This window comes from Scomber japonicus, chromosome 9 (assembly GCF_027409825.1).
Source record: "Scomber japonicus isolate fScoJap1 chromosome 9, fScoJap1.pri, whole genome shotgun sequence".
In the NCBI taxonomy this organism is placed as follows: Eukaryota; Metazoa; Chordata; class Actinopteri; order Scombriformes; family Scombridae; genus Scomber; species Scomber japonicus.
In genome coordinates, this window is record NC_070586.1 from 28,409,142 (window position 1) to 28,434,292 (window position 25,151).

General features: G+C 38.9%; 4 protein-coding genes across 5 annotated transcripts; 2 read left to right on the top strand and 2 right to left on the bottom strand.

The window, feature by feature from the left end:
* The first annotated feature begins 209 nt into the window (after window positions 1–209).
* On the top strand, window positions 210–4,368 carry LOC128365305 (calcium release-activated calcium channel protein 1-like). 2 transcript variants are annotated; one of them, XM_053325990.1, is made up of 2 exons: window positions 210–226; window positions 3,389–4,368. In XM_053325990.1, the coding sequence occupies exon 2, from the start codon at window positions 3,395–3,397 to the stop codon at window positions 3,932–3,934; it is 540 nt and encodes a 179-aa protein (XP_053181965.1). In that variant the 5' UTR covers window positions 210–226; window positions 3,389–3,394; the 3' UTR covers window positions 3,935–4,368. The 2 variants fall into 2 exon arrangements, with proteins under 2 accessions (XP_053181965.1, XP_053181964.1); XM_053325989.1 differs by lacking the exon at window positions 210–226 and adding an exon at window positions 399–580.
* Window positions 4,369–7,447: 3,079 nt separating this feature from the next.
* Window positions 7,448–8,925, bottom strand: LOC128365308 (rho-related GTP-binding protein RhoF-like). Its single transcript, XM_053325991.1, has 5 exons — window positions 8,791–8,925; window positions 8,525–8,612; window positions 8,144–8,253; window positions 7,845–7,979; window positions 7,448–7,618 (listed from the first exon to the last, which is right to left on the bottom strand). Exons 1-5 carry the CDS (start codon window positions 8,923–8,925, stop codon window positions 7,448–7,450), a joined length of 639 nt encoding a protein of 212 aa, XP_053181966.1.
* Window positions 8,926–10,065: 1,140 nt separating this feature from the next.
* Window positions 10,066–17,625, top strand: LOC128364955 (histone-lysine N-methyltransferase SETD1B-A-like). The gene is made up of 17 exons (XM_053325572.1): window positions 10,066–10,203; window positions 10,336–10,434; window positions 10,544–10,814; window positions 10,916–11,028; window positions 11,202–12,212; window positions 12,338–12,476; window positions 12,558–13,045; window positions 13,365–13,425; window positions 13,516–13,709; window positions 13,934–14,057; window positions 14,150–14,551; window positions 14,824–15,822; window positions 16,073–16,230; window positions 16,308–16,430; window positions 16,869–16,988; window positions 17,230–17,367; window positions 17,452–17,625. The coding sequence occupies exons 1-17, from the start codon at window positions 10,066–10,068 to the stop codon at window positions 17,623–17,625; spliced, it is 4,752 nt and encodes a 1,583-aa protein (XP_053181547.1).
* A 903-nt stretch (window positions 17,626–18,528) lies between these two features.
* On the bottom strand, window positions 18,529–24,201 carry hpdb (4-hydroxyphenylpyruvate dioxygenase b). Its single transcript, XM_053325573.1, has 14 exons — window positions 23,986–24,201; window positions 22,276–22,302; window positions 22,053–22,115; window positions 21,616–21,720; window positions 21,414–21,456; window positions 20,826–20,908; window positions 20,603–20,692; window positions 20,378–20,481; window positions 20,193–20,270; window positions 19,388–19,550; window positions 19,215–19,286; window positions 19,007–19,129; window positions 18,762–18,878; window positions 18,529–18,639 (listed from the first exon to the last, which is right to left on the bottom strand). The coding sequence occupies exons 1-14, from the start codon at window positions 24,199–24,201 to the stop codon at window positions 18,529–18,531; spliced, it is 1,395 nt and encodes a 464-aa protein (XP_053181548.1).
* Between the last annotated feature and the right edge of the window lie 950 nt (window positions 24,202–25,151).

Genomic DNA, 25,151 nt, shown 5'->3' on the forward strand with positions numbered 1-25,151 from the left:
ACTGGCTATATAATATGTAATGGACTACAATACTATGATAAAAAAAAGAATAATCAAATAAGTGAAGAAAAAAAAATATTGCCACTACTTTGTAGGCGTGGTGTATGAAGAAAAGTTGAAGAGTTTGTGAAGGAAAGGACCAATCAGCTCCATGATCATAGCTATATCTGGCTCAGAGGAGCTCTTCTGCTGCTGCTGCTGCTGCTGTCTTGCAGAGCATTGGATTGTGGGTATCTTATGTTTCCTGATAGACTGACAGTCAGCTGTTGCAGGAAAGTTTGCGCTCACTTTGATAGCACTCTGTTGACTTATCTCTCGTTTATTACATGTTCCACCGAGCAGGGAGATCATTTCCTGGGCGCGCTGTTTACTCTTTCTTCTGTCTCATCGGGTACAGTCCTCCTGACCATCAATCCGGTCGAAAATTGTATCGATAGAAGAAAAATAACTTCGAGCAACTTTCACGATGAGTTTGAACGAGCACTCAATGCAGGCTTTGTCCTGGAGAAAACTGTACTTGAGTCGAGCCAAACTAAAAGCTACCAGCCGCACTTCAGCTCTTCTGTCGGGATTCGCAATGGTGAGATAGCCTTACTGACTTTACTGCTTCCTGTTTCAGTAATCATGACATTTACAGCATGAATGCTCACTGAAGTCAGGCCATTGGTATGAGCCACAGATACATAGGCTATGTGACGCAGATTATTGTTACCAAGGGCTGTGAAGGTCTCGACACTTTACGGGCCTAATAATGATATTTACCATTATTGACTGTTTTGCTTTGCCTAGTAAGGATCTGACTAGTTGAAAACAAATCAAGATCACACAAACTGTACCGTAGCTGTTTAGTTTTACAACTGTTTGTCAAAGTGTCACAGTGGGATAATACCTGACTAAAAGATTATTTTTAAGATAACATTTTAAGTTAACTCAGGGCGGCTTTCTTGTAGATGTATCTTCCGCCAAACGAAGTAGACCGCACAGCTGATTTGCAAGCATCCCCCAGTAATATAATATGCTTGAATAGGCTTCACATGTTCAGGAAAAAGCTTTTGGCACAACCACTTTTTTGCCTTAAAAGGTCATATGGGGGTTAATTAATAAAACCGTGCATCATATTAGAATGTATAAATATAAGAAGATAACCATTGCATAGTTTGTGTCAATTGTAGCATTGATAGTATTTCATCAATACAGTAACAACAACAATTAAATACTTATATTCATACACACATTGATAACCCTCATTGTAGGGCCACAATCTACTGTGTGACCTGATGTGTTTTGTGTACCTTTCCATTGCTGGAGCAAAAGCTTCATTTGCCTTAGCCGTCATACCCATACTCTTCCTTACATCTAAAGAAAGAACATTATAAAACAATGATAGCCAGTGTTGTATATTTAGATCATGCAGATATTGCTGCTGTTGTTCCTCAGAAGAATGGCTTTTTATGGCTTGATAAAGCAAGAGAAGCCTCATCATTCAAGATAACCTTCAGCAGGCCTCGTATAATTACATCCATTATATCTGATAAGGCTCTCGCTACTTGTATGCAGAAGATATTAACCCTCTGACATTTCCCTAATGTGTATTTATGTTCCCATTTCATTTTGTGAACACAGTAAACATAGTCATTGGAGGTAGTTTAAGTTGGCAACACTTTGTTGGAGATAAATAAAACCTATGAATAACTATAATTTAGCATCTGTTGGTTATAATTGCATGAAATGAGTGGAAATGAAATGAGTATTCCAAATGTTCTATTCATAGTTTTTAAGGTCTATGTTCCCTATGTTACACCACATATTTTAGAAATTATTTATTCCGAAAGAGCAAATAAGAAACACTAGTTGGCAGGTCCTCAGTGGCATTATTGGTTCAGGTGTTAATGTTAAGCTGAACTTAGCTGGAACAATACATACAAATGACAATGTGAAGCAATAGCTGTATTATATAAAAATCTCAATATTTCAAAGTATGCTAATAATAATCCATACACTTGATAATTCCATTTAAAATCAAAAGGCTAATAGGATGACAATAAACATAAAATAGGCTGTTATAACAGTAGGCTATTATACATGATCAGTTGTATATAAGGGTATTGAAAGTAATCATGCAATTCTTACCATTTCCAGTATGAATGATTATCTTATTCCCATACTATATATCTTCAGGCACACAACAATTACATTTCTTATATAATCTCTCTCATTTATCCTCTTTCTTTACAAATGATGTATTTCATCCTGTGAGCTGCCTGGTTGTCTTGGAAACATGAAACTATAGTGCTGCTGGCTCTGGCTCTAACCATCAACATTTTGTCAACTGTTAGGAGAAAACACAGAAAATATAAACTGCAAACCACCAACATTACATCCTACACATGCATATGTATCAGTGGACCCCCGTCAACATTTTTTGACAGACGTAATTTGACGACACCTACCACTTATTTCTACAAGTAGATGAATAGATATCGATTGAGTCCATGAAACCTCATATGTGTGCTTGGCAGTGCTTAACTGTATAAAAAAAGAAAGATGACCCAAGTCAATTAAAAGTAGCTCTCAAGTCTTTGAATGATGTTAGTCCATCGTTGTTGTAGACATCTGAGAGGATATGAATGCTGTGGTTTTGCCACTGTGGGAATTGTATGTGTTTTCCACTTTTTTGTATTATTTGATTATTGAATATTGATGTATCCCATTGGCTTAGCTTTCAAAAATGTTGTCACGTATACAGCGAATGGCCTATAATTGGTCCAAATTGGGTACTACAATTTTCTGTGATAAACCTGAAAAAGATATATGATGATACAATATGTACATTTTTCTAATTGGACCTAAGGTGTCTTTAACTCCTCTATTTTTGCTCAATGGAAGAGGATAAAAGATAAACAATACAGTTCAAAATGTGGGACATTTAAATCTCCTGATCTATTATCAGGCTGGAATATTGTATCTAATCCTTGTTTTATGTCCTTTCCATAAAACGATAAGATTCTTCAGTCTATTCCAATAACCTGCTGAGAGAGGCATTTGCAAATAACCCTTGGGAGTAAGGCAGCTAATGATATTGTTAGCTTTGACCATCTGTCTAATTCCTCTGATTTAGAAGGTTCTTTGTAATTCTTTGTTGCAATTTTGCCCAAAGAAGAATGAATGTTGAGTCCTAAGTATCTCAAATTTGAAACAACCTATACCTGAATAAGGATTTGTGTTAGTAGTTTTCATTACGCATTTAGTGAAAGTAGACAAATTCACAATTATTCAAAATAAAATTCATATAAAACTCATATTCTCTAAACCTTCTTTTCCTTTCTTAACACATGCTTAAACCATGTTATAAACATCAACAATTTTCTCCTGCCATTTTTCCCCCCAGGTTGCCATGGTGGAGGTGCAGCTGGAGCCGGATCATCAGTATCCTCCAGGGCTGCTGATAGCCTTCAGCGCCTGCACCACGGTCCTGGTTGCAGTACACCTCTTTGCCCTCATGATCAGCACCTGCATCCTCCCAAACCTCGAGGCTGTCAGCAATGTTCACAACCTCAACTCTGTCAACGAATCACCTCATGAGCGCATGCACCGCCACATTGAGCTGGCCTGGGCTTTCTCTACAGTTATTGGCACCCTTCTCTTCCTCACAGAGGTGATGCTCTTGTGCTGGGTGAAGTTCTTACCCCTCAAAAACGCCTCGGAAAAAAACGCAACCATAAGCTCCGGTGAGGCCGCAGCCATCGCTTCCACCTGCATCATGGTGCCATTTGGACTCGTTTTTATTATGTTCGCCGTCCACTTCTACCGCACGCTGGTCAGTCACAAAACGGACCGGCAGATCAGAGAGCTGGAGCAGGTCATTCGGCTCCAGAACCAGCTGGACCAAAGGCCTGAGAATGATGACCTTAAGTCTGCTGTCCATATTGCTTAATTATAACCAGATAGCATACAACAGCAGCGGACATTCAGCGGTGCTTTTATTGTAAAATGTATGTTTAAGAACTGTGCGCAGATGCTTTTAATGTTATTGCAAGTTTCAACTGTTCAACGTTGCAGGTTTTGACTCAGTCCAGAGTGCATGGTCACAGTCTTCTGTACATTATATATTACTGTAGGAAAATAGTTCTGCCTTCAGCATTCAGGTAAACATTTTGTTCTCAGGCTGCAACCTTTTCGTGGCTTTTTTTTATATTATATGTAACACTACATATTTTAGGGCCACGTGTGTACTAGTGTGCACTGTTATAAAAATTGAAGCAACAGCCATTTGTTTGGCTTTTTTATGAAGGAAATAGCTTGCTACTTATTTAATATGCCAAAAAATACACTCCTCGGAACTGAATACTACACTGTAGTTTAGTTGTAAACAACAGTAGAAAGTAGGACTTAATATCACCCACTCTAGGAAATATATAAGACAAAACATTAAGTAAAGGTGAGAGTAGAGTGAATGGTAGTTACCTGGATGTGACTCTAGTTCTATGAGTTCCTCTGTGAGCTGGTCCCAATGCTACTGTTGCGGCTGTAAAACGGTGGATACATTGTTTTGAGTGTCACACAACCTCCAGGATATGACTCATTTCATCAGAATTAGTTTTGTTTGATTCAGTAACATTTAGGAGGTGTAATAGAGCCTTATGATTAAATTATATCCCTCAAGTTAGTGGAAGGCTAATGGGGAATTTATCTGACTCGGCCAGCAGAAGTCTCTGGTGCACATGCTCTGTGTCTGAGTTCTCTTAACGATACAAGTAAATGATAAAGATTTGATTTAAACAAATATATAGGTGAATATACAAATAAGCAAATAAAAGGACAAGCAATAAAATGCAATAAAATAAAACATGCCATGGGTCAACATAAATAAATAAATAGAAAGTAAAGTGAAACATCCAATTGAGATTTTACAATTATGAATGTAAAACTGCAACAAATATAATGTGATTGGTTAGAAAGTACTAGTTGTATATATTGTGTTGATCCTTAAAAAAAAAAAGTTTTTATAGTAGAAGCTCAAAGTTACTGATAATATTAGCCAGCCTCTGTTACTTTGAAATAGAGCACAGATCTTATGGTTCTTACAGCCAGATAGGTCAAAGCCAAAGCACATTTTTCCAACTACTCCAATATTACCCAACTGCAGCCACCAAAGCTGCTACAAACCACCCCCCCCCCCTCCCCCAAACAACGCCTGCGTGTTGCAAGACGAGCCTACGTGTTGCAAGACGAGATGGCAGTCCTATATAATCTTTCTAATTACATTACTTTCTGTTTTTGTATTAATGTATTGTTCAAGAACATTGCATTGAAAGGCATTTAATGTTGTGAATCAACCGTTAAAAGTTGTTAAAATTGCTCCCATTATTGTGCTATGGGCCTCTACATCCACCTGGGGTGTGGTTTGTAGCGGCTCTGGCTTGGCTCTGGCTGTAGCTAGACCTTACCCAACTGGTGAGTCAGCTAGATCAGTAGAAATACATCATAAGCCTAGACGAGCTCTAGCAAACCAAGGATTGCTGGGAATGCAGGACTGCAGGAATGTCATACCAAATACCAAGTTTAAAAACACTAGATTTAAGATCTTCATATACTGTGATATACAGAGATTTACCTGGCAGTGATAGGCTGAATTAGCATTGAGTGAACTCGTTTGGCGAGGGCTGTAATGTCACGGATGATAATTTACATGTTTATATATTCAGTGCTGCTGATGGTGGTTTACTGCATAACTCACCACCATGCCAGCATCCACCTCAGACCTTTATACTGTCCGATGGATGATCACATTTATTTCTCCTGTTCATTTTTAAGATGTGGATTGTCCAACTGAAATATCAGTTCAAATTGAATAGTATATTCATCTGCATGTTTTCAAAGTTTTACAACCAAAAAGACTCCTGTTACCAAAGTTATGTAACAAAATACTTCCATTTTAGACATTTACACTTACATTTTTTGAAAATGGTCCACGGTGTCTACAGGGTAAGCATAACGTTTGAACAAAGCGTTGTATAGGTCATTAAGAAAACACATTTAACAGCCAGCAGTATTTATGTACACTCTGAGACAACATCTTAAAATGAAACCTAGCTAGGGAATGCTTTTAATGCTGTGCACATATTTTTATTGTGAGGTGAAGACTTAGGATGGAGTCTATGTTTTAAAGAGTCATCCTTTTGTAAAAAATCAGTTTCATGCAAGTAATCTGCTTAGTTTCACTTTGCTTTTGCAATTCCTTATATACGGTTACAGCTTTTAATGAAAGAAATATTGTTGAATGTATTACAAAGCATGCATTTTGTGGAAATGTGTTTAAAGTTGTTGTTTTTTTAAAAACTTGTCCTAGTTTACAAGCTTGCTCATGTTCACACGCTCTATGTATAGATTAAGTGTGAAATATATGCTGTTATATTTGTCCCATGGCTCATTTTCACATTGTTTGCCTTTGGTTTGACTGTATTCTTTATGTTTGTACAAAAACTCTGTTCAAGCTCAAATATGGATGTGCGCACACATTAAGGATAATTGACAATGACAGAAATTTCATATCAATATGTAATTTCCAATCCAAAAGATTCATCCCTAAACATACTGAATAAGATAAAAATCCCAATGTGAGATTGTAAATATTTGAGAAAAATACATTTAAATACACTTAAATGAATATTGCAACATACTGTATTTATATCATGGTAATACTGTGGTAAATATTTTTGGCATCACCCATCCCAACACATACTGTCTACATTTATTGCAAAGTAGTTTTGGTCGACCAAAGGCTTCCCAAATTTGCATTCAAATTGTCCTGTAGATAATATCTCTGTGACAGTCAGCAGAGAACAAGGAGCCATACGGTGTTAGTAACTTCTAGACTATTCAGTAAAACTGTTATTACTTCTCTCCAAAGAATTTAGTGTGTGTGAACTTTCGCAGGTGTTGTTTAGTGAAGTTGGATTATTGAGGTTGACCCCTCTGTTAAGCCTGCCACATGTGCCTTCTTTAAAAACCAATTGTTGCAAATGTCTTCATGTTCTTTACGGTTCATTTTTGTGGTTTATTTATTTAATCCAGTGTATGTTACTGTATATACAGAAGTTCCACTGCTTGTGCCAAAGCACAACTTTCAAGTAAATATTGAGTAAATGTAGTTAGTTCTGCTTTTGTTTGGTAGCAGCTGATGATGATGCTGCTGCTTTGTAACCTGGTGAGATTCACTAGGACTCTTTGTTGCCGGTTTGAAAATAAAACACATTTCAGAACACTTGTGATTTTTATAACTATTTATTTTTGCAAAGCATATACATATTCAACAATGTGCAAAAAATTGCAAGAAAGGCAGACACACACTATAATCTAAAACAAAAAGTTAAGAGGAAAACCACACAGGAAATGTGTCCGGACATGTAGTGTGGCCTACTGTCAAAGTCAGAGTAGTGAGCATGCATCACAACAAAGTACACACACCCCCTCCTTTCTGTCTCACTTTTTGTGGTGTTGATGTTGCCATTAGTGCTTGTTTTGTTGCTTCCCTGAATAACTCCTTCACATTTTCCTTGTATTTGGCAGAGCACTCCAAGTAGAGTACACCATTGATTTTCCTCCTGGCTTCTTCACCCTATCAGAGCAGTTTTAACACATTAAACAGTTAAGCCTCATGAATCAACAGTGAATCAGTCTGTCAGTGATTTCAAGCCAGTCATCACACATTAACAGTATGATCCCATATTGCTTGGTTAAATTTACAGATTTAACTGGGCATAGCTAATTTGGAAACTGCCATCCTGCCAATAACAATTATCATGTTTACTTTGGACACAGAGGAATTTGGTTTGGTTGCATACCTGAATATATGTGACGCCATTCTGGCCCGATGACCACATTTTCCTGATCAGGTCTTTGTCCTCACGTAGGTCTGCTTTACACCCGACAAGGATGATGGGCACTCCATCACAAAAATGCTGCACCTCAGGGTACCACTAAAAGATGTTTGAACATGTTTACAATGTGATCTTTATTGAGAACTACATAACTGAAAATGATAAAGTAAAATTCATATTCACATTAAAGTGGAGTCATAAAGGTGTAATTCAACACTAACCTCGGTAAAGAAAAAACAAACAGTAACAACATAAAGGAATACCTTAATGAAGACATTATCAAAGCTTGAAGGACACATGATATCATAGCACATCAGCACAGCGTTGACGTTCTGGTAGGAGAGAGGCCGCAAGCGATCATACTCCTCTTGACCTGATATGAAAATTTAATACCAGCACCATACGTGAGATAACCTTTAAAATCCAGTGCCTCATAATAATAATAATAAAAAAGTTACTACATCACACTTACTTTACAGTTAAAACCTCTCAGCTGATACACAAAATGTCAATAAAGCAAATGTGGATCACCAGCACATTACACACATTAATTGTTTTATTCTAATCTGGTTTAGGAATGACAGGACACACCTTTTCTCAGACTTGGCCTACCAGTTTAACAAGGTGTGATAATGACACCTTACCTGCAGTGTCATAGAGATGTAGCCGAAACTGCTGCCCTCTGTACCTTGTGTTGACCACACTCTTGTCAAACACAGATGGGACATATACCTGAGTGGAAACATTTTTTTTTTGTCTCTCAGTACTGTTGATATTTATTTGAGTTATGAATATTTAATTGTTTTATACATTCAAATAGCATGACAATGTTTGAAAATACTGAAAATAGGCACCTTCAAATGTAGCGACAACAGCCAAGTGTATTGAAGCTTCACTGTGTGTCTCTTACCTCTGGAAAGACTCCTTTTGTGTAAACTGTGATTAGTGAGGTTTTCCCGCAACTCTTGTCTCCAACAATAACAACCTTAAATTCCTCTTGCTGGACGGTGTGTCCTCTCTTTGCCCCTGATCCATTCTGGCTCATGTTTTGTGGTAAGACAGATGAGAAAGGATGCTTCAGTGACTGCCGGTCCGGGTAGTGTATATACTGTCGAGATAATCCAGAGATAAACAAAAACTGAGAGTGCAGGTAGGAACTCTGTAAAACTGTAGGGAGGTTTAAATTAGTTACTAGTCATTTTGGAGGCAGCTGCATGAATAGAATATTTAGAAAGTCTCTGTGGGAAATTCACACCTTGAACCACACCTCCTCATAGCCCCACCCTTTCTTAATAGGCTGCCAAACTTTTGTCTGGTTATCTCAAATGTTTAAATAACCTCAGATATAAACATGTACTAATATATACCCTAGATATATTGTTTATATTATATATGCATTTTTTCCCAAATTATTCTTGGTTAAAACAAACACACAAGTATAGTGTATCTACTTTGCCACTTGGATATCTATATCAATACATTTCCAGTTTCAACTGCAGTAAAACTAATTTCCCTCCTGAGATCTTGAACTTGTAAAATATAATTTACAGAACTTTTTTATTTCATCTTATTTCAAAATGCTGAGATGAGTCCATTTACAATGATCTATTTTGTCCTATTTATTTGCTTTTGTCTATTTGTAAGGGACCATGTTCAATATTAAACATGAATGTAGCTGCTTAATAGGCCTATCAGAGCCTAAACATTAAAGAGCCTACCTGATGACGAGTTATTACACACATGTTTTTCTACGGTGCATAGAAACACCTGCAAGTGCACCTGCCACCTGTTAACCACCTGTCTTAGTGTTAGTGTTCCTCCGCTTTACCGGAGGATCTATAGTCGTTCCAGCGGATGGATCCATAAACCAACCTGGGCGACGAACGGTCAAAACAACGAAAATCACAAAGGCTGGTCCACAATGTTGGCCCATGAAAGGATGAAACTTTGGTACAGGTAAGCGAGATAAATCTATTTAGTCAAACTTCACTTTGGTTGTTTGGGTTTGCTTCATTTTACAAGCTGTAATTTTGTAGGGAAGGATAACGTTACAGGTGATGCTCTCCATCACCTGTCGGGGCGTGTTAACCTCCAGCGGAGGACAAGCTCACTGCTACACTAACCTTGGCACAAATGGCAGCAGACGGTGTTTATCTGTTATATTTTTCAGGTTTTGACCAATGTAATGGAAAGCGAAAAACAAACTACTGAGAGAGAGACGCCGCCTCAGCACTGGAGAAGTTGCAAGTTGATTATTGACCCCGCATTAACAAAAGGACTGTACAAAGTATACCGTTATGATGGACAATGTTTTAACATACCCGTAAGCATTTTTCAAATATTGTTTATAGCCTGTAAATGACATATTTCCCAATATATTCCCCTGCTATGATATTGCGCTAAACAACATGGCTGTTTTCCATAGTAGTGGGTGTTTTTATGTCTCCAGGTTGAGGACTTAGGTTTGTTTCCTGTGGATACAGTCAGAGATCCCCGCATCTGCCGCCTGTGGAGCAAATGCAACAGGACTGATTTGCTGGTGCCTAAATTTAAGGTAATCCTTATAGTCACCATAACAACTGTAATTAGAGTATTAGTAATGATAATAATAATAACAATAACAACTGTTTGCTTTTTGTTGTTGTTTACCTGTGTCCTCTCAGATTGATGAATGCTACGTTGGCCCTATTCCTCCCAAAGAGGTGACATTTACCAGGTTGAATGACAATGTAAGAGAGGCATTCTTGACTAATATGTGCAACAAGTATGGCCACGTTGAAGAAGTGGAAATATTCTACAATCCTAAGAACAAGAAGCATTTAGGAATTGCGAAAGTTGTGTTTGACACAGTGGGGGCTGCAAAGGACGCTGTACAACACCTCAATCAGACATCAGTGATGGGAAATATTATTCGTGTGGAAATTGATCCAAAAGGTAGGGTTAGAACCACCTTATCTTTTAATGTATTGAAAGTATAAATATTAATCTTGTTAAATTAGCAGGTTAATGATAACATGACATGCATCTCTCCTCAGGTGAAAACAGGGTGCGTTATCTTCAGCTTCTCTTACGTGGCCTCTATACTCCTTGGACATTACCAGTGAGCGGCAGTGACCGAAGTCTCCAAAGCTTACTCAATAGTCTTCTGGTAATTTGAAGTCACATTTCACGACATTTTAATGACGAATGTAACAGTTTGAACATTGTTCCGGTCACGTTTATTATTTAGAAACCAGCTGATGATATGTTGATTTGTATGTTTAAGGAAAGAGTCTCAAATATGTTTTTTTTTCTTCTCTGTTTTCTCTGTTTGCCACACAGCAACAAGGGAATGTCTCCAGCCCCATCAGCATCGCTTCACCTCTCTCTCTCGACACAGCCTATTCCAGTATTTGGCAGGATACACCTTGCAGCTTTGGGCTTACACCATATTCTCAGGGAACCCCCCGTACTCCTTGCTTGTCTGCGACTCCTCTCTCCCAGGACTCTTGTTACTCCAGTCTTCAAGCGACTCCTGTCCTCCAGGGGGAGCCCTCCACTTATAGTGTTCACAAACCTTTAAGACGAGACCTCTGCCATCGAAAACTTGCAAGGTACCACAGGGGATCCGGTGAAGTCTCAGATGTGAGTTTGATTTTGAAGCATTGCCAACCACAGACACCGCTTCCTCTCTCTGCTCAACCTAGCAGCCAGCAGTTTGCACTGTGGGGTCAGGATGGACAAACCTCTGAACACAATAACACAGAGCCTTCTTTTCACCCTGCCTCTCCTGGTGAGGATGTGGTTGCCACTACCTCTAAGGCTTTACCTCTGAACTGCAATTCTCTCAGCATTTTGAGCATTAATTTCACAGCTGACAGGCAGACAACAGCATCCTCCCCACGTGATGACCAAGCGTGCATAACAGAGTTGTCTCCATCTGCTGTGAACTATTCCTCTAGCAGCCCCCAACCAGAGGCAGAGAGCTTGGACTCCCGCATTGAAAGTTTACTGATCAACAGTCAGAGTACGGACACATCATACTTTCTTGGAAAAAATTTGGAAACTGATGTGCGCTCTCAGGACGGCCTGACTTCCCCTTGCTCAGCTAATTTCTCAGATGACTCCCTTCTTTGCAGTCGGCCTTTTTTTGGGTCCTTAGCACCCGACCAGCAGGGTTCCTGCAGGGATCTGGAGGACGGCAGTCTGACGTCCCTCCCTGAAACTGAAGAGGATGAAACTATCCAAGCTGTTTCTTTTCTAACAAATAACCCTATGTCTCCCACGCCATCGGATTTCACACGTTTTGAAAGGAGGCCTAATGTAAACAGAAAAGATGCAGAAAGTTCCAAGGTAATACCTATAATCTGCATATATCATAATGGAAATAAATGTAGTAGTTATTATGTTATTATATACATATTTATGTTTTATTTATGTCATAAATCAGCTATTCACTTTTATTCTGTCTTATGCAGGATCTCTATTTATCAAATAAGGATAAGGAGCACCCCAAAACTGTGACACCCACAAAAGATATCTTCTCTCTTCCACCACCCCCATCATTTTCTTCTCTCAATAGCATCACTCAACTTCTTAACTCCAAACCTCCTCCAGGTATTACGCCAGGATGCTCCCATCCACCAGTTACCCCTTTCCCTTTCCCCATTCCTTCCTTTCCCCCATCTCTTCCACCAGTCCCACTTCGCCTGCCAAATGGCACCATCCCCATTCCCCCTCCAAGTTGGATCCCGACTCCAGACCGTCACACTCGCATCCCCGTTCCTCCTCCTCCTATTCCACCTCCTCCCTGTATTCTTCCACCTCCTGGTTTTTTGGGACCTCCTCCACCTCTGATGGCACCACCCGCTGTTCCACCACCTGTATGCCCCTTACCTTTACAACCTGCAGGCCCTCTGGACATGAGCAATCCTCCACCACCCTTACCTTTCTGTCGACCACCCTGGCCTGCTCCACCTTTTCCTAGGTTCAACCCCTTTGTGCCGCCACCAGATTACACACAAGTTAGGGAAAACCCTCATAAGGTCACAGTGGAAAAGGTTTTAGAAGTGATCGTTGATGAACTCAAGTCAATCATTAAGAAAGACATTATACGCAGAATGATTGAAGGGGTTGCTTTCAAGGCATTTGAGGACTGGTGGGACTGTCAGGAGAAGAACACAAAAGTAAGTTCCTTTCATCCTTTATTACCCTTCAAGTGGCTAATAAAATCCTGCAAGTGACTACATCAATTTTCTGTGTCTTGCACCCCTTTGTATTATATTTAACATCATTATTGTCATTTTATCCATAAGACATTAGTTTCTTCTTTGAAAAGTGGAACAGCAAGTACAGAAGAGAGAAACAAACTGATGCATCCCATCCTTCACAACACTGGCCAGGTCAAGAAACCTCCTCTCCCATCCTTCAAGGTAAACTATATGAGTTTTATATTAATAAACCAGCATTTGACTTCTGAGTAATGCATAACTTTTTATAATGCAGGTAAAAAGGAAAAGAGATGATGATCCTGCTGCATCAGAGGAGATAGAAAATGAAAGTGCTGGTGAGTGTTTTTAATGCAGCTAACCCTCATTTACTACATATTTACTTTCTATTCTGTACTAATCAACTGTGTCGCTCTTATTCACCGCAGCTTTAGATGTGAAACAGGATGATGACATAATGGAACCAGCATCCCAGAGACCTAAACGCAGACATGGCAGACCACATGTGCTTGACAGTGATGAAGATGAAGAGAAAGAAGAAGATAACACACATCAAGATGAAGAGATCATATCAGAGAAAGTTGACCTGATTGCACCGGTTGATGATGATCTTCAAATTTTGGTAGATTGGATATATTTCATTTTGAAGTGCAGTAACATCTGTTGGGACACTTTTTGAGTTTTTGAATAGTCTCAAATTCAATGTCTGATGATGGTATGAACCTCAGTGGATAATGGTTGATTTTCCTCGACTTTTCCAGAATCTCTCTGGAATATTTATGTGATAAACTGACATGCAAATGTGTTAAATACTAGACTTCATAATATTTTGTGTACTGTCTTTAGAGTGACAGAGATGATCCTGATGATGGTGATGACAGCAATCATCATGATGAAGAAAAGGAGGTGGTACAAAAACTCACTGAGAATCAAGATGTGGTCATCTCTCCGATGCAATACTCAGATAGTGGTATGTTAAAGTTCATGCATTCACTACTGAAATCGAATGAATTACCTCATACCTTTTAGTATATTAAACATCTTTTGTTCTTTTAATTACAGAGACTTTTTCAGAGAGCAGCTCCTCAGAGGAAAGCGACTGCTTGTCAGACTTGGACTCCTCTGACTCGCTCTCCTCAGAGAGCTTTGAGGACTCGCCTTACTCTGACCTCAGTCCTGAAGATGAGGATATGGAAGACGGTGATGAGCACGACAGGACCGCTGAGTGTATCGTGATATCGTCAGATGGGGAGTCGATGGACCTCGAGCCTCCTGCCACCCCATCAGCTCCCCTCACTCCTGGTTCTCATTTGGAGTTGGACCTGCAGGATTGGTCAGATCCATTTAGCAGGGAAGAGCCCGAGGGGAACCAGTACACAAGTCAACAAGGCCCAGATATCATGATGGAGCTGCAAACCAGCGGAACACAGGACCTTCATCCACCATCACCAATTGGACTCTCAGGTCATATATCCAGTGTGCTTTGTAGTAGTAGATGGAAGTATTTTACTGCAGAAACACAGTCCAGAAAGACTGTATGTCTGATAAGATGAGAACTGGCCCTCAAATATTTTTTTAGAATCTTTCTGCCACCTATTAAGATAAAAAAGAAAAAATGAACTAGTAAAACAGTTCCAGATTTGATTTTTTATAGGTCTAATTCATTAATATTAAATAACAGGATTTACATGTTAACTTACTGATGAAAAAAATGTTTCTTGTATTTATTTCTGTAGCAGTGGAGCCTGACATTGACATGGAGATGGAGAGCCCTGAATGGACAGTGGAGTCTCTAGAAAACATAGAAAACTTGAGGCCCCTCACTCCCACTGGCTGCATGGTCGACAGTGACCCTGAAATCCTGATAAGAAGCAAACCAACATCTCCAGCTGTGGAGGAGGTGGAACGACCACAGACACCAGGCAAGGGAATAGTAGCTGAACTAGGAAGTGAGGACTCAGCAGATGAAGTCCACTCCCCAATAGGCAGTGAGCTCATTCTGGCTTCCTCTGATCCACCAGGCCCCTACTTATTTTACCAGGATATGCCCAAAACTCCTGGAAGAGAAAAAAGAAGTGGACAGTTTCAGTACCACTCTGGGAGAGCCCCAACAACTCAAGGCAGAGAGACAACTGTATTAGAAGGTAGCTCAGTAATATTTTCCCCTCTGAGCAGCCCACCACCTATTTCATCACTGTCCACACATCCATATATCACAGCCCCAAAGACTCCTGGAAGAGACATAATCCTACCACAAAGAACCATAGTCCATAGGAGGAAGACACAAATGGTGAACAATTCACAACCTCTTTTATGTGATGAATTCCTTGAAGCGTCCCCTCCATGCAGCCTCTCTGAGTCTTCATCTGATAGTACTGATGGCAGTGGCGTGTGGATCAACTCAGGTGTGAGAGCGAAGCCCTTGCAGGGACTGGAAAATATGCCAGGCCTTCTGGATGAGGAGAATAGGAGAGAGGCGAACAAGTCTTTATCAAGGCGTAAACACTGGAAGAAGCTAAAGAGGAGATGGAGAATTCATCAACGGCAGAAATCCCTTCAAAGAATCACTGGGTCAGTCTTCTCTCACAGCCGTCCTCACAGGTGGCGTTCGCTGTGTGAGGAGAGGAGGATCCTTCACATGGTTTGGAAGGAGGGTCTGGATGAAGAAGATGCAAGGCTGCTGCTGTGTACATATGAACGCCTGCAGGGACATTATGATGGCTTTGGCTGGCTGAGTGACACCCTCTGGATACCCCACCCTCATATCCTTTAAGCAGAGTTTCAAAGTCAAATTAGATTGTGAGGTCACATTTTTTGTATATTATTTGTAATTTTATATATATTTTGTCATTGAAAGATCAGTTTACACACAGTCATTAATTCAGATAAGTCAGTAGCTTATTTAATATATGTCATTATCAGATTGCACCAGTCATGGTTCATATTGTTTGCTTCCCATCCTTAACTGCTGCTCACTGACTAAAGTCTTAACAGAGAAGAATGAGGAACACCAACTTTGGCAGCCAAACCACAAGACTGGCTCCGCCCGAAGTGAAGGTTTCTACAAAATCAGCCAGAAGGATAAAATGAAATACCTCAACAACACAAAGCTGGTGACCGAGCTTCCATCTACAAGCACTCAGGTATTAGAGGAAATCATGATGATATCAGGTGAAAGGTTAGACTGCTCAGTACCTGAATATATATTGTACCTCAGCAGGGAATCTGCATCCCAGCCCAGACGACCTCACTACGTGCAGGATCTGATTTCAGGTCTGAACAGCGTCGCCTGCTGTCTTCCTTCAGTTGTGATAGTGATCTGGTCAAATTCAATCAGCTCAAGGTAAATTAGGTTTCTGTAAATACAGAAAGTACACTCTAAATCATGTTTTTCTAACTGCAACACAAACAATACAGCTCTTTTAGCAATCAACTGAGCTGCAGTTTCAACTCACTCCATCCATCCTAGTTGGATCAATGAAAAAAATCACTGGACTATACAGTATGTCTAGGTCCAGACCACAGTGTTATTCAAATAGAACATGGATTTATGTTGAGAAAAAAAGATTAAAATACACCACCCATGTGCTCAAGTACATCATTTTCAGGTAGAGTATATATTTTTTAGTTCATATGCAGTTTTAATAACTCCATGAATGGTTATGTGCTCAAAGAACAGTTGTGTGGTTGTGTTTTTCATGTCATTTTCTGCAGCAGTTGCTTATATTATGGTATATGTGTCTATTTTTGGTATGAAACTCTTCATATTTTCATACTCCAGTTCCGAAAGAAGAGGATCAGTTTCAGCCGAAGTCACATCCATGAGTGGGGCCTGTTTGCCATGGAGCCCATCGCAGCAGATGAGATGGTGATTGAGTATGTCGGCCAGATTATCAGACAGGTAAGACAAACACAAACTCATGATCAGCTTGGAAATTAATTCGTAGTGCACCCATTTCCCCTACCTCTCATGTGATTTTACAACCATGTGATTTAAAAGAAATCTGATTTCCCCTGATTGTATCTGTGAACAGGCCCACTGGGACACATGGTGGTTTTGGGTATTTTCCAGGAGTGTGATTAGGGTTATAACTATAAACAATGCTGTCATGAATTGGCTCATCTGTTCTCTTTCTCCTCAGGTCATTGCTGACATGAGGGAGGAGAGATATGAGGAGGAGGGCATCGGAAGCAGCTATTTGTTCCGTGTTGATCAGGACACCATCATTGATGCCACCAAATGTGGGAATTTAGCTAGGTTTATCAACCACAGCTGCAATGTGAGTAAGAGCTGCAAAATTCAGAAAATCCATTTACATTTTCAAAATAACAAATTAACTTTTGTGAGTGTTTGTGTCTTGCAGCCTAACTGCTATGCAAAGATCATCACTGTGGAGTCTCAGAAGAAGATCGTGATATATTCTCGGCAGCCAATAAGCATCAACGAAGAGATCACATATGACTACAAGTTTCCCATTGAGGAAATAAAGATTCCTTGTTTGTGTGGAGCAGATGGCTGCCGGGGTTCCTTGAACTAACCACTATTGGAGTGTCCTACTTATGTGTTTGTCAACAGCCAAAGTTGCCTGAGTGAAAAAAAATCATTTCAATAACAGTCACTAACTGTTTGGACGTCGTACAGAAGCTCAGAGATGCACTTGCAATGTGTTGGAGTGGTGCTGCCCAGTGTAATAATAATTTAATAAACTACCCCGAACAGCACTTACAACAGGAACGGAAGCAAGCACCTGGGACTTTACATGATCCAAGGATGGTATGATTATGAAGAAGACTCGAACTATAAGCACTGGTTATCACTGTTAAAACTATTTACTCTTTTTCTGGTAAAACAAAACAAAGGCATATAAAAAGACACTATTTTTGGTTGTACATCACAGTATATTAACATTTGGCAATTGTTGTTCACCCAGCAACTGTTGTCTCTTCCAACATGGAGGAAATATAGGCATCTCATATCATGCAAAAGTCCTCATTAACCAAATGATAACATACATGTACAGTTAAATGTTTTCATTTATGAGAATTTAAATGTTGTTAAGCTTGAGTCAAGCTTGTATCATTTGATAATATTGGTTTTCTTGTTAACATTGTTTAAAAAAAGAGAAACAAATTTACTGTAAAAGATTGCATTCTTCTTGATAACTCAGAAAAGTTCATGAACTTTGGGGAAGGTTATAATGAAGTGCTTTTCAACACATAATTAAATGAAGTTATACATTGTAATAAAACATGCAAGTTACAAAAAAATTAATCAATAAACATCCCTTGTGCGTTTGTATTGTGCGTCTCACAATATCAGAGCATTGGTGTAGCGTGTTACCAGTATGATATTCTCAAAAAAGAAACAAGACCCTCAACAGACTATCTTTTCATAGCAAATTGATAGTTATTAAGGCTGTAGCATAATTGTAACCGTGGGATCACATGCTCTTTGAAACTCCATTTGGTGTGAGGATTGTCAGATTTCCTCTAGCATGTTGGTCTGCTTCAATGGCCTCAAAAAGAGACTTGAAGTTTCCTGCACCAAAGCCCTGTGAATAAAACATTTATTTAAGTTACTGAAATGGAAACCTTTACTTAAAACATGATGTTATTGCAGAATAAAATATTGTTCTTCCTCTGGAAGTTGTCATCTATCCAGTAGCGCCCTCACCTGGTGGTTATGTCTCTGAATGACCTCTAAGAACACAGTGGGGCGATCCTGCACTGGCTTGGTAAAGATCTGAAGTAAATAGCCGTTGTCATCGTAGTCCACCAAGATCTTCAGCTCCTAAATATAAGTAAGAAGTACAACACTTGTTTCTGAAAGGAATTTCTCCATGAATGTATTAACAGTTGACTCAGAGTTTTCACTTCAGGTAGTGTAGTGTTGGTACATTAATGATCACAGTTCATTACCTGCAGGACATCCATGTCCTCTGCAACTTTGACCTTTGAGTGTTTTAACTTCTCCCTCAGCTGCTCGTAGTAGGTGTCAGGCACACACATAAACTCCATCCCACGCTCCTTTAGGTTACGAATCTACATATGATTAATTTAGTGTTATTGTTGCAGCCTTCACAATGCATCCCTTTACAAAGCTAAACACAGCTTTTTGTAAACTTACTGCAGTGATAATATCTGATGTGTTCATGGCAATGTGCTGCACTCCTGGACCTCCATAATACTCCACATACTCCTGTAAGTCAACATATGGACATGTACACTTATAATAGCAGACCTTTTGTCAAGAAATACATTATTTAACTGATTAAACTGATCAAAGTGTACAAAACATACTTGGATTTGAGACTTTCTTTTCCCCATGGCAGGTTCATTGATGGGCATCTTCACAGTCTCCTCATAATTTGCCACCACAATAGAGCGCAGTGCACTGAACTCTGTCTGAAGCTGCTTGTCATCAACCGACCAGAAGCGGTGAAAGAGAAGGTTCTTCTGATACCTGTAAGATCATAACCAAGAAAAGACCAAGAGACACACAGTGAAGTCAGGTGCTAAATTCCTTCTCATAGTGCAAACATACTGTAAAAAACATATTGTAAATTATTTTAACTTATCACCAGTTAACTAACTAGTGTTTTGAACTTAAAAGTCTTTTGTGCACACATCTGGAGTTGATGCTACTAGAATCTCACATCGGTGGCTGCTTCTTTGTGTAGAATTGCAAAACTTGAATGAATGAGTGACTTTTTTTTCTTTTCACTTACAAGCCAGTTTCATAAAGTTCTTCACATCTAAAAAAAACCTCTCCAGGCTAGGTTACACCTCTCTTTTTCAACATCAGCCAATGAGCTATCTCATTTGGAGAATTGCCTTTCCCCTCCTTTTCATGCCTACATCCAAGATCCAGATGTGCAGAGCTGCTTGAAACCAATTTAAGAAAATGCCAAGTCATGCTGACCCTTGAGTTGTGCCAAAAAAAAGTGTTATGTAAGAATATGACACCCTTGAACTCCTCCTCCCATCCACCCCCCGACTTATAACACATCACAACACAGAGGCATGGACAGCAGGTATGTTGTTATCACGTGTGCTACAGTTCACATTACATGTCTTTAAACTCTGCAAGAAATAAATCCATTACCATTCAACCACTGGAACCATCTCATCGTCTGGTTGGTTTCCCACAACGTGATCAATGAAGTTCAGTTTTCCACTTGGTCTATAGATAATGGTGGAAGCAAAGTCACACAATCATCTCTCATCATTTTTTATCATCATTTTATAAGTATACAAACATAATTACTCAATAATTAGTCATGTACTCACAGTTTGGCTAATAAAGGGTCTTGGAACAAAGGGGGCTTGAAACCTGGCAGAAACAACCCACTGTATCCCATCCTCTCCACAAATGTGTGTGTGGTGTCACCATACTGCAGCAGAACAAAGCAAATCTATGATTCTTGCATTTCTTAGAACATTTTCGCTTCTTTTTTATAATCATTAATAAATATTTTAAACTTAGGATTTATACTTCTGAACAACTTCTCTCACCGTTTGAAGCACAGCCAGCCTGACTTTACCGTACTTGTCCTCCAGGGTGTGGGGCTCCTTTATAATTATTGCACCTCGTTCACGGGCTTTCTGTGCAGACAGAAAATGTCAGTGTTTTATGAAAGTGATGATCTAATACAATTCATTACCAGTAATTGAATGTGACATTGAAAGCGAATAGTGTGTCAAGCTGAGACTGCACCTGCTAAGCTTGTAGTATTACCTGCACTAGGAAGTCACAGTTCTCCACTGTAAATGCGATATCTTTCACTCCGTCCCCGTGCTTGACTAAATGCTCTCCCATCTCTAAGAAAAGAAGAGAGGGGACATTTCCTTTAGTAACACAGAATCCGTCATTCTCTTAATATGTGATGTGTATTACTTTTACGTGTTTCTGTCTAAAAATAGGATTTAAATGTACTTTATGCTATAGTAATTCACTTTTGAAATCCATTGGAAACACTGGCTGACATTAATATTTATGTAATGTACTTTGCAAGGGCTGTGCACACAGAGGGGTCATTTGGAGTTAACTTGATGGAAAAGGAATCAGGATATACAAGGAAATGTTTTGCTTCTTTTTCCATGGGTAATATTGATAATAATAGTATAATTATGGGATCTCTGTGTTCTTTCAGAGGGCCATTTAGGGTATCAAGAAAACATTTTTGTATTAGACACTGCACTCCTCAAGTGAGTTGAGTCATTGTCAGAATAACAGAAAGGTTAAACAGCAGGAGGAGAAATAAATACATTGGATATTAATGCAACTACTTCAGCTATGACCACATGGGAATTGTTGTAGACCTACCTTTGTTTCCAGGATTGAGGGCAGATGAGAACACATATATAATCTGCAATACAAAATGAATATATTAAAATGTTGTTAGAAACTCTTTCCTCCATCATTTAATATACTTTCACTAAAAGAAATCCTCTCATTTTCCTGGTGGTGTATTCTGTATGTGGTGATATGTGCTCCCAGGCTCAGAACTCATAACAGACTTCTTTACCTTGCCTTGTTTGACTACATGGGACACCACATCTCGACTTCCTGTCTCCAAACCTTGATAGGCCAAAGGCTCAAATCCCAGCTTGTTACAGTAATATGATGCAGCCTGTTGAAGACAGAATGATTAGTGCTGAACAGAAAATCACAGGTGAAGTTCTTCATATCCATTTTACACAAAGATTAACATGGGCATGGATGAGGGAGGCTGGCTTTTAAACTGTATAATAGCGCCATCTCCTGGTAATAGTTAGTGTTGACTTGAGTGTGTAGTGTTGTTAGGTTGGAGAATGATGTGGTCCTGGGTTTTAACAAAATGCTGTGTCACCCCCACCCCTCTGGAGAACCAATAGCCTTGCGGAGTGAATTGCAACCCCCTGCTCTCCCCAACTATTAAAATAGTTGGTAGTGCAGACAGTGAGTAGTAATGGGTTAACTTACCTGTTTTGCATTTCCAACCCAGAAGGTCAAGTGGTCAAAGCAGAGGAACTTTCCCTGCTCATGCTAAAGACAAGAAAAAGGTGTAATAATTGAATCACTGAATGAATGAATTCTTTGTAAACTTGAGTGGTAAGTAGTTAAAATATATATTACAATGAATGAACACTGACAAATGATGGACTGGTGGCTTTAAAAGTACAATACCTAAAATTGGGTTACCTACCTTCTCGCCTTTGTCTGTGTATGTTGTCTATAATTTTAAAAAGCATAGGAAAAAGTCACAACATTACTACACTGTCAAATATTATTTCTATGGGAACATTATTAGTAATATTTTGTGACAATATTAAGTAATAATAAAAACAAGAAATATAAAAGTATTCACAACAAGTGAGCTGTTACTTACCATCTTGTTCCTGGTGACCTGACCTGACTGTGAGAATGAGATCTACCATCAACTTCTGAATTTAAAGAAAGTTTCCAAACCCACGCCCACTGGTGAGGAGGAGGAGGATGAGGAGAGGAGGAGAAGGATGTGGAGAGGAGGAGGAGGAGGAGGAGGAGAAGGAGGGAGAGTATTGATGGTTGTTGCAACCTCTCTGTTATACAATGATTACAAAGCAAAACAAGTCAACATACCAAAGATCTGTTCGTGTCCAATGTGTAAATTCACTAAATATTAATGTAGAGGTACAATTTAAAATTTCATTATTTTAAGATAATGAATCGACTACAGACACAAATTAGTGTTTTCTTCTAATTTTTTTTCTTTCACAAGACCTCACCATCACTTTCACTGTGAGTTTAATGTCAGTTTAATGCTACCTACAATGAATCACAATAAATGTAATATCAAGATGTACATCTGCCTTAAAGAGCTGGGGAACTTTACTATCCAAAATATGATAATCACAACTTCTCTTAATACGTAATAATTCATCAGATTTTGTTACAAATACAGAAAATAAATCCATATCTAACTTTATTTTCCTGCAAAGATTTCAGAAAAAACGTTGTCCACACAGGTTTAGAATTACAGCTGCATATTTCTAGAAGAAGAAGAAGAAGAGTACCATATGTTAGCATTTAGTGGCGAGAGGAGGCGCACTCATGCACAACTCTCATTGGTTCACTGTTGGAGCTGGTGTGCCTTGAAATGCCCCCATCCCATCACTCCTCCTATACATACTTCTATAGTTCCCCTTAATTACAACAGCACCAGTTAAAGAGTTTGAGTACAGCCATTACTGAATATGATTTTGGACCTGCACTCTGACTTTATAAAATCACTATACCTTATACTTTATAATATAGAAGAGGGAAACATAATATGAAAGAGAAAAACATGTTTAATTATACATTGGTACAGAATATGCATTTAGATGCGATCAAATACATTTATAACTACAGCCACATATTATTGACATGCACTCATATGTATTGTTAATTCTTTTTTATCTTTTTATCTTTTTTTTCTCTCTATGATTTATGATATATTTAATCTATTATATTTATATATTTATTTGCAATAAAAAAAACAACTGGTGTAAGTAAGTTTATGCCTCAATGTCATGGGTAAACTGATCCAATTTAACTGCATCCAAAGACTCCAGTGAAACATTGTCCAAGATCCAAACAAGAAAACTTTTTCTCTTACACCATAAAACTTCCCTTGTCTACACAAGAATCCTATAACAAAGATTGAAATTACCAATCACATCCTGAACTAACTAAAACACATAATACACACACACACAAGACATTACACTCGCTGCCAACGGTATTGCACAATTCCCCTAAATATTAAACACTAGCTGTTGCAGTTAATCAGGTTTTATGAGCATTTATTGTTCTAGGATAAAAAAACTACTTTTTAATCTGTTTGTCCGTGTTTTAACTGTCCTGTAACGTCTTCCTGGACAGCAGTTCAAACAGAGCGTGACCCGGGTGGGATGGGTCTGTGAGGATGCTGCAGGCCTTTTTGAGACAGCGGGAGCTCTAGCAAAAACTCACACAGGCACCAAGAGAACATGTAAACTTCACACAGAAGGAGTCCAGCTGGCCGGTGGCTTTGAATCAGGAACCTTCTTGCTGTGAGGTGACAATTGTAACCACTGTACCACTGTGCCGCCTCTAGGACCATCCCCATCGTAAATAAATAATTCTGTCGTTCATGACTTAAGTGACTCAATATGGAACCTGCTAATTGCCCCCCAAAATCATGCAAGCAAGCACCAGCTTGTGACCCCAAAACATACAACATTCAAGCCTGCTCTAAATTTTATGGTCCAAGGAAACAATCATAACAACCTTTAGACTATCTCAGAAAAAGTGCAACCACATTTTTTCAGTTTTTATGGACATTTATGTAGTTCAAGTCCAGTGAATAATTTTAAATGGTAATAAGATAAGGAGTAAACAGATGTTTAAAAGAAAAAGTTTAAGTTTACAAAACTAAAAAATATGATCACAGGGATCACAGCTGTTCTGCAGCAATGTAAGTAAATTAAGCCTTGGAGGTTGATGCAAACGATTTCTGCACCCTTCCTCTCCCAGGTTTGTTGATTACTTACAAACTCTCTGTATAAAAGCATGGCAAAGTGGAATGTTCTGGTGCTCTTTTGCTGGATTCAGAGTTGATGACCCACACAAAGTGAGATAATCTCCCCAACATATGTCTAGACTGCCAGAACTACCTTAGAAGAAAAGAACAAGACAGCACAGTCAACTGCTAGCTTAAGATTAACTGGACAAAAGAGTAGAAGAAAAGCAACCTGCTAGTGCATCACATTTATGAGTACTTCTAGGTTGTAAAAACTCCTAACAGTATTTGACTACCATTGTCAAAAGAATGCCTCGAGTCTGTGTTCTATCAGCAAATGGTGGCTACTTGAGTTAAAATGTATGTATTTTATCTCTAATTGTTAACTTCAGAGCTGATTCAGGCATTTAACTGTGTAAATTTCAATAAAAACTGGAAAGATTGAGGCATACTAAAACTTTTGAACGGTAATGTTTAGGGGTAAATAAAAACAAGATTTGTTTCTTTGTATTTTGAGGTGAAATTGGAATGAAAAAAAGAAGCTGTTTTTTCATTAT

Bases quoted from the DNA above. Each gene is read 5' to 3' on its own strand.
- LOC128364955 (XM_053325572.1), top strand. From the start codon at position 10,066: ATGGAAAGCGAAAAACAAACTACTGAGAGAGAGACGCCGCCTCAGCAC. The intron at 12,213-12,337 runs GTAATACCTATA...TGTCTTATGCAG, and splicing joins AAGATGCAGAAAGTTCCAAG to GATCTCTATTTATCAAATAA. The intron at 12,477-12,557 runs GTATTACGCCAG...CTCTTCCACCAG, and splicing joins TAACTCCAAACCTCCTCCAG to TCCCACTTCGCCTGCCAAAT.
- hpdb (XM_053325573.1), bottom strand. From the start codon at position 24,201: ATGGGGATGGTCCTAGAGGCGGCACAGTGGTACAGTGGTTACAATTGT. The intron at 19,287-19,387 runs GTATGTTTTGTA...GTTGACTTACAG, and splicing joins AAAGAAAGTCTCAAATCCAA to GAGTATGTGGAGTATTATGG. The intron at 19,130-19,214 runs GTAAGTTTACAA...AATCATATGTAG, and splicing joins CATCAGATATTATCACTGCA to ATTCGTAACCTAAAGGAGCG.
- LOC128365308 (XM_053325991.1), bottom strand. From the start codon at position 8,925: ATGAGCCAGAATGGATCAGGGGCAAAGAGAGGACACACCGTCCAGCAA. The intron at 8,613-8,790 runs GTAAGAGACACA...GTTTCCACTCAG, and splicing joins CAAAAGGAGTCTTTCCAGAG to GTATATGTCCCATCTGTGTT. The intron at 7,619-7,844 runs GTATGCAACCAA...CTGCTCTGATAG, and splicing joins ATGGCGTCACATATATTCAG to GGTGAAGAAGCCAGGAGGAA.
- LOC128365305 (XM_053325989.1), top strand. From the start codon at position 467: ATGAGTTTGAACGAGCACTCAATGCAGGCTTTGTCCTGGAGAAAACTG. The intron at 581-3,388 runs GTGAGATAGCCT...TTTTCCCCCCAG, and splicing joins TTCTGTCGGGATTCGCAATG to GTTGCCATGGTGGAGGTGCA.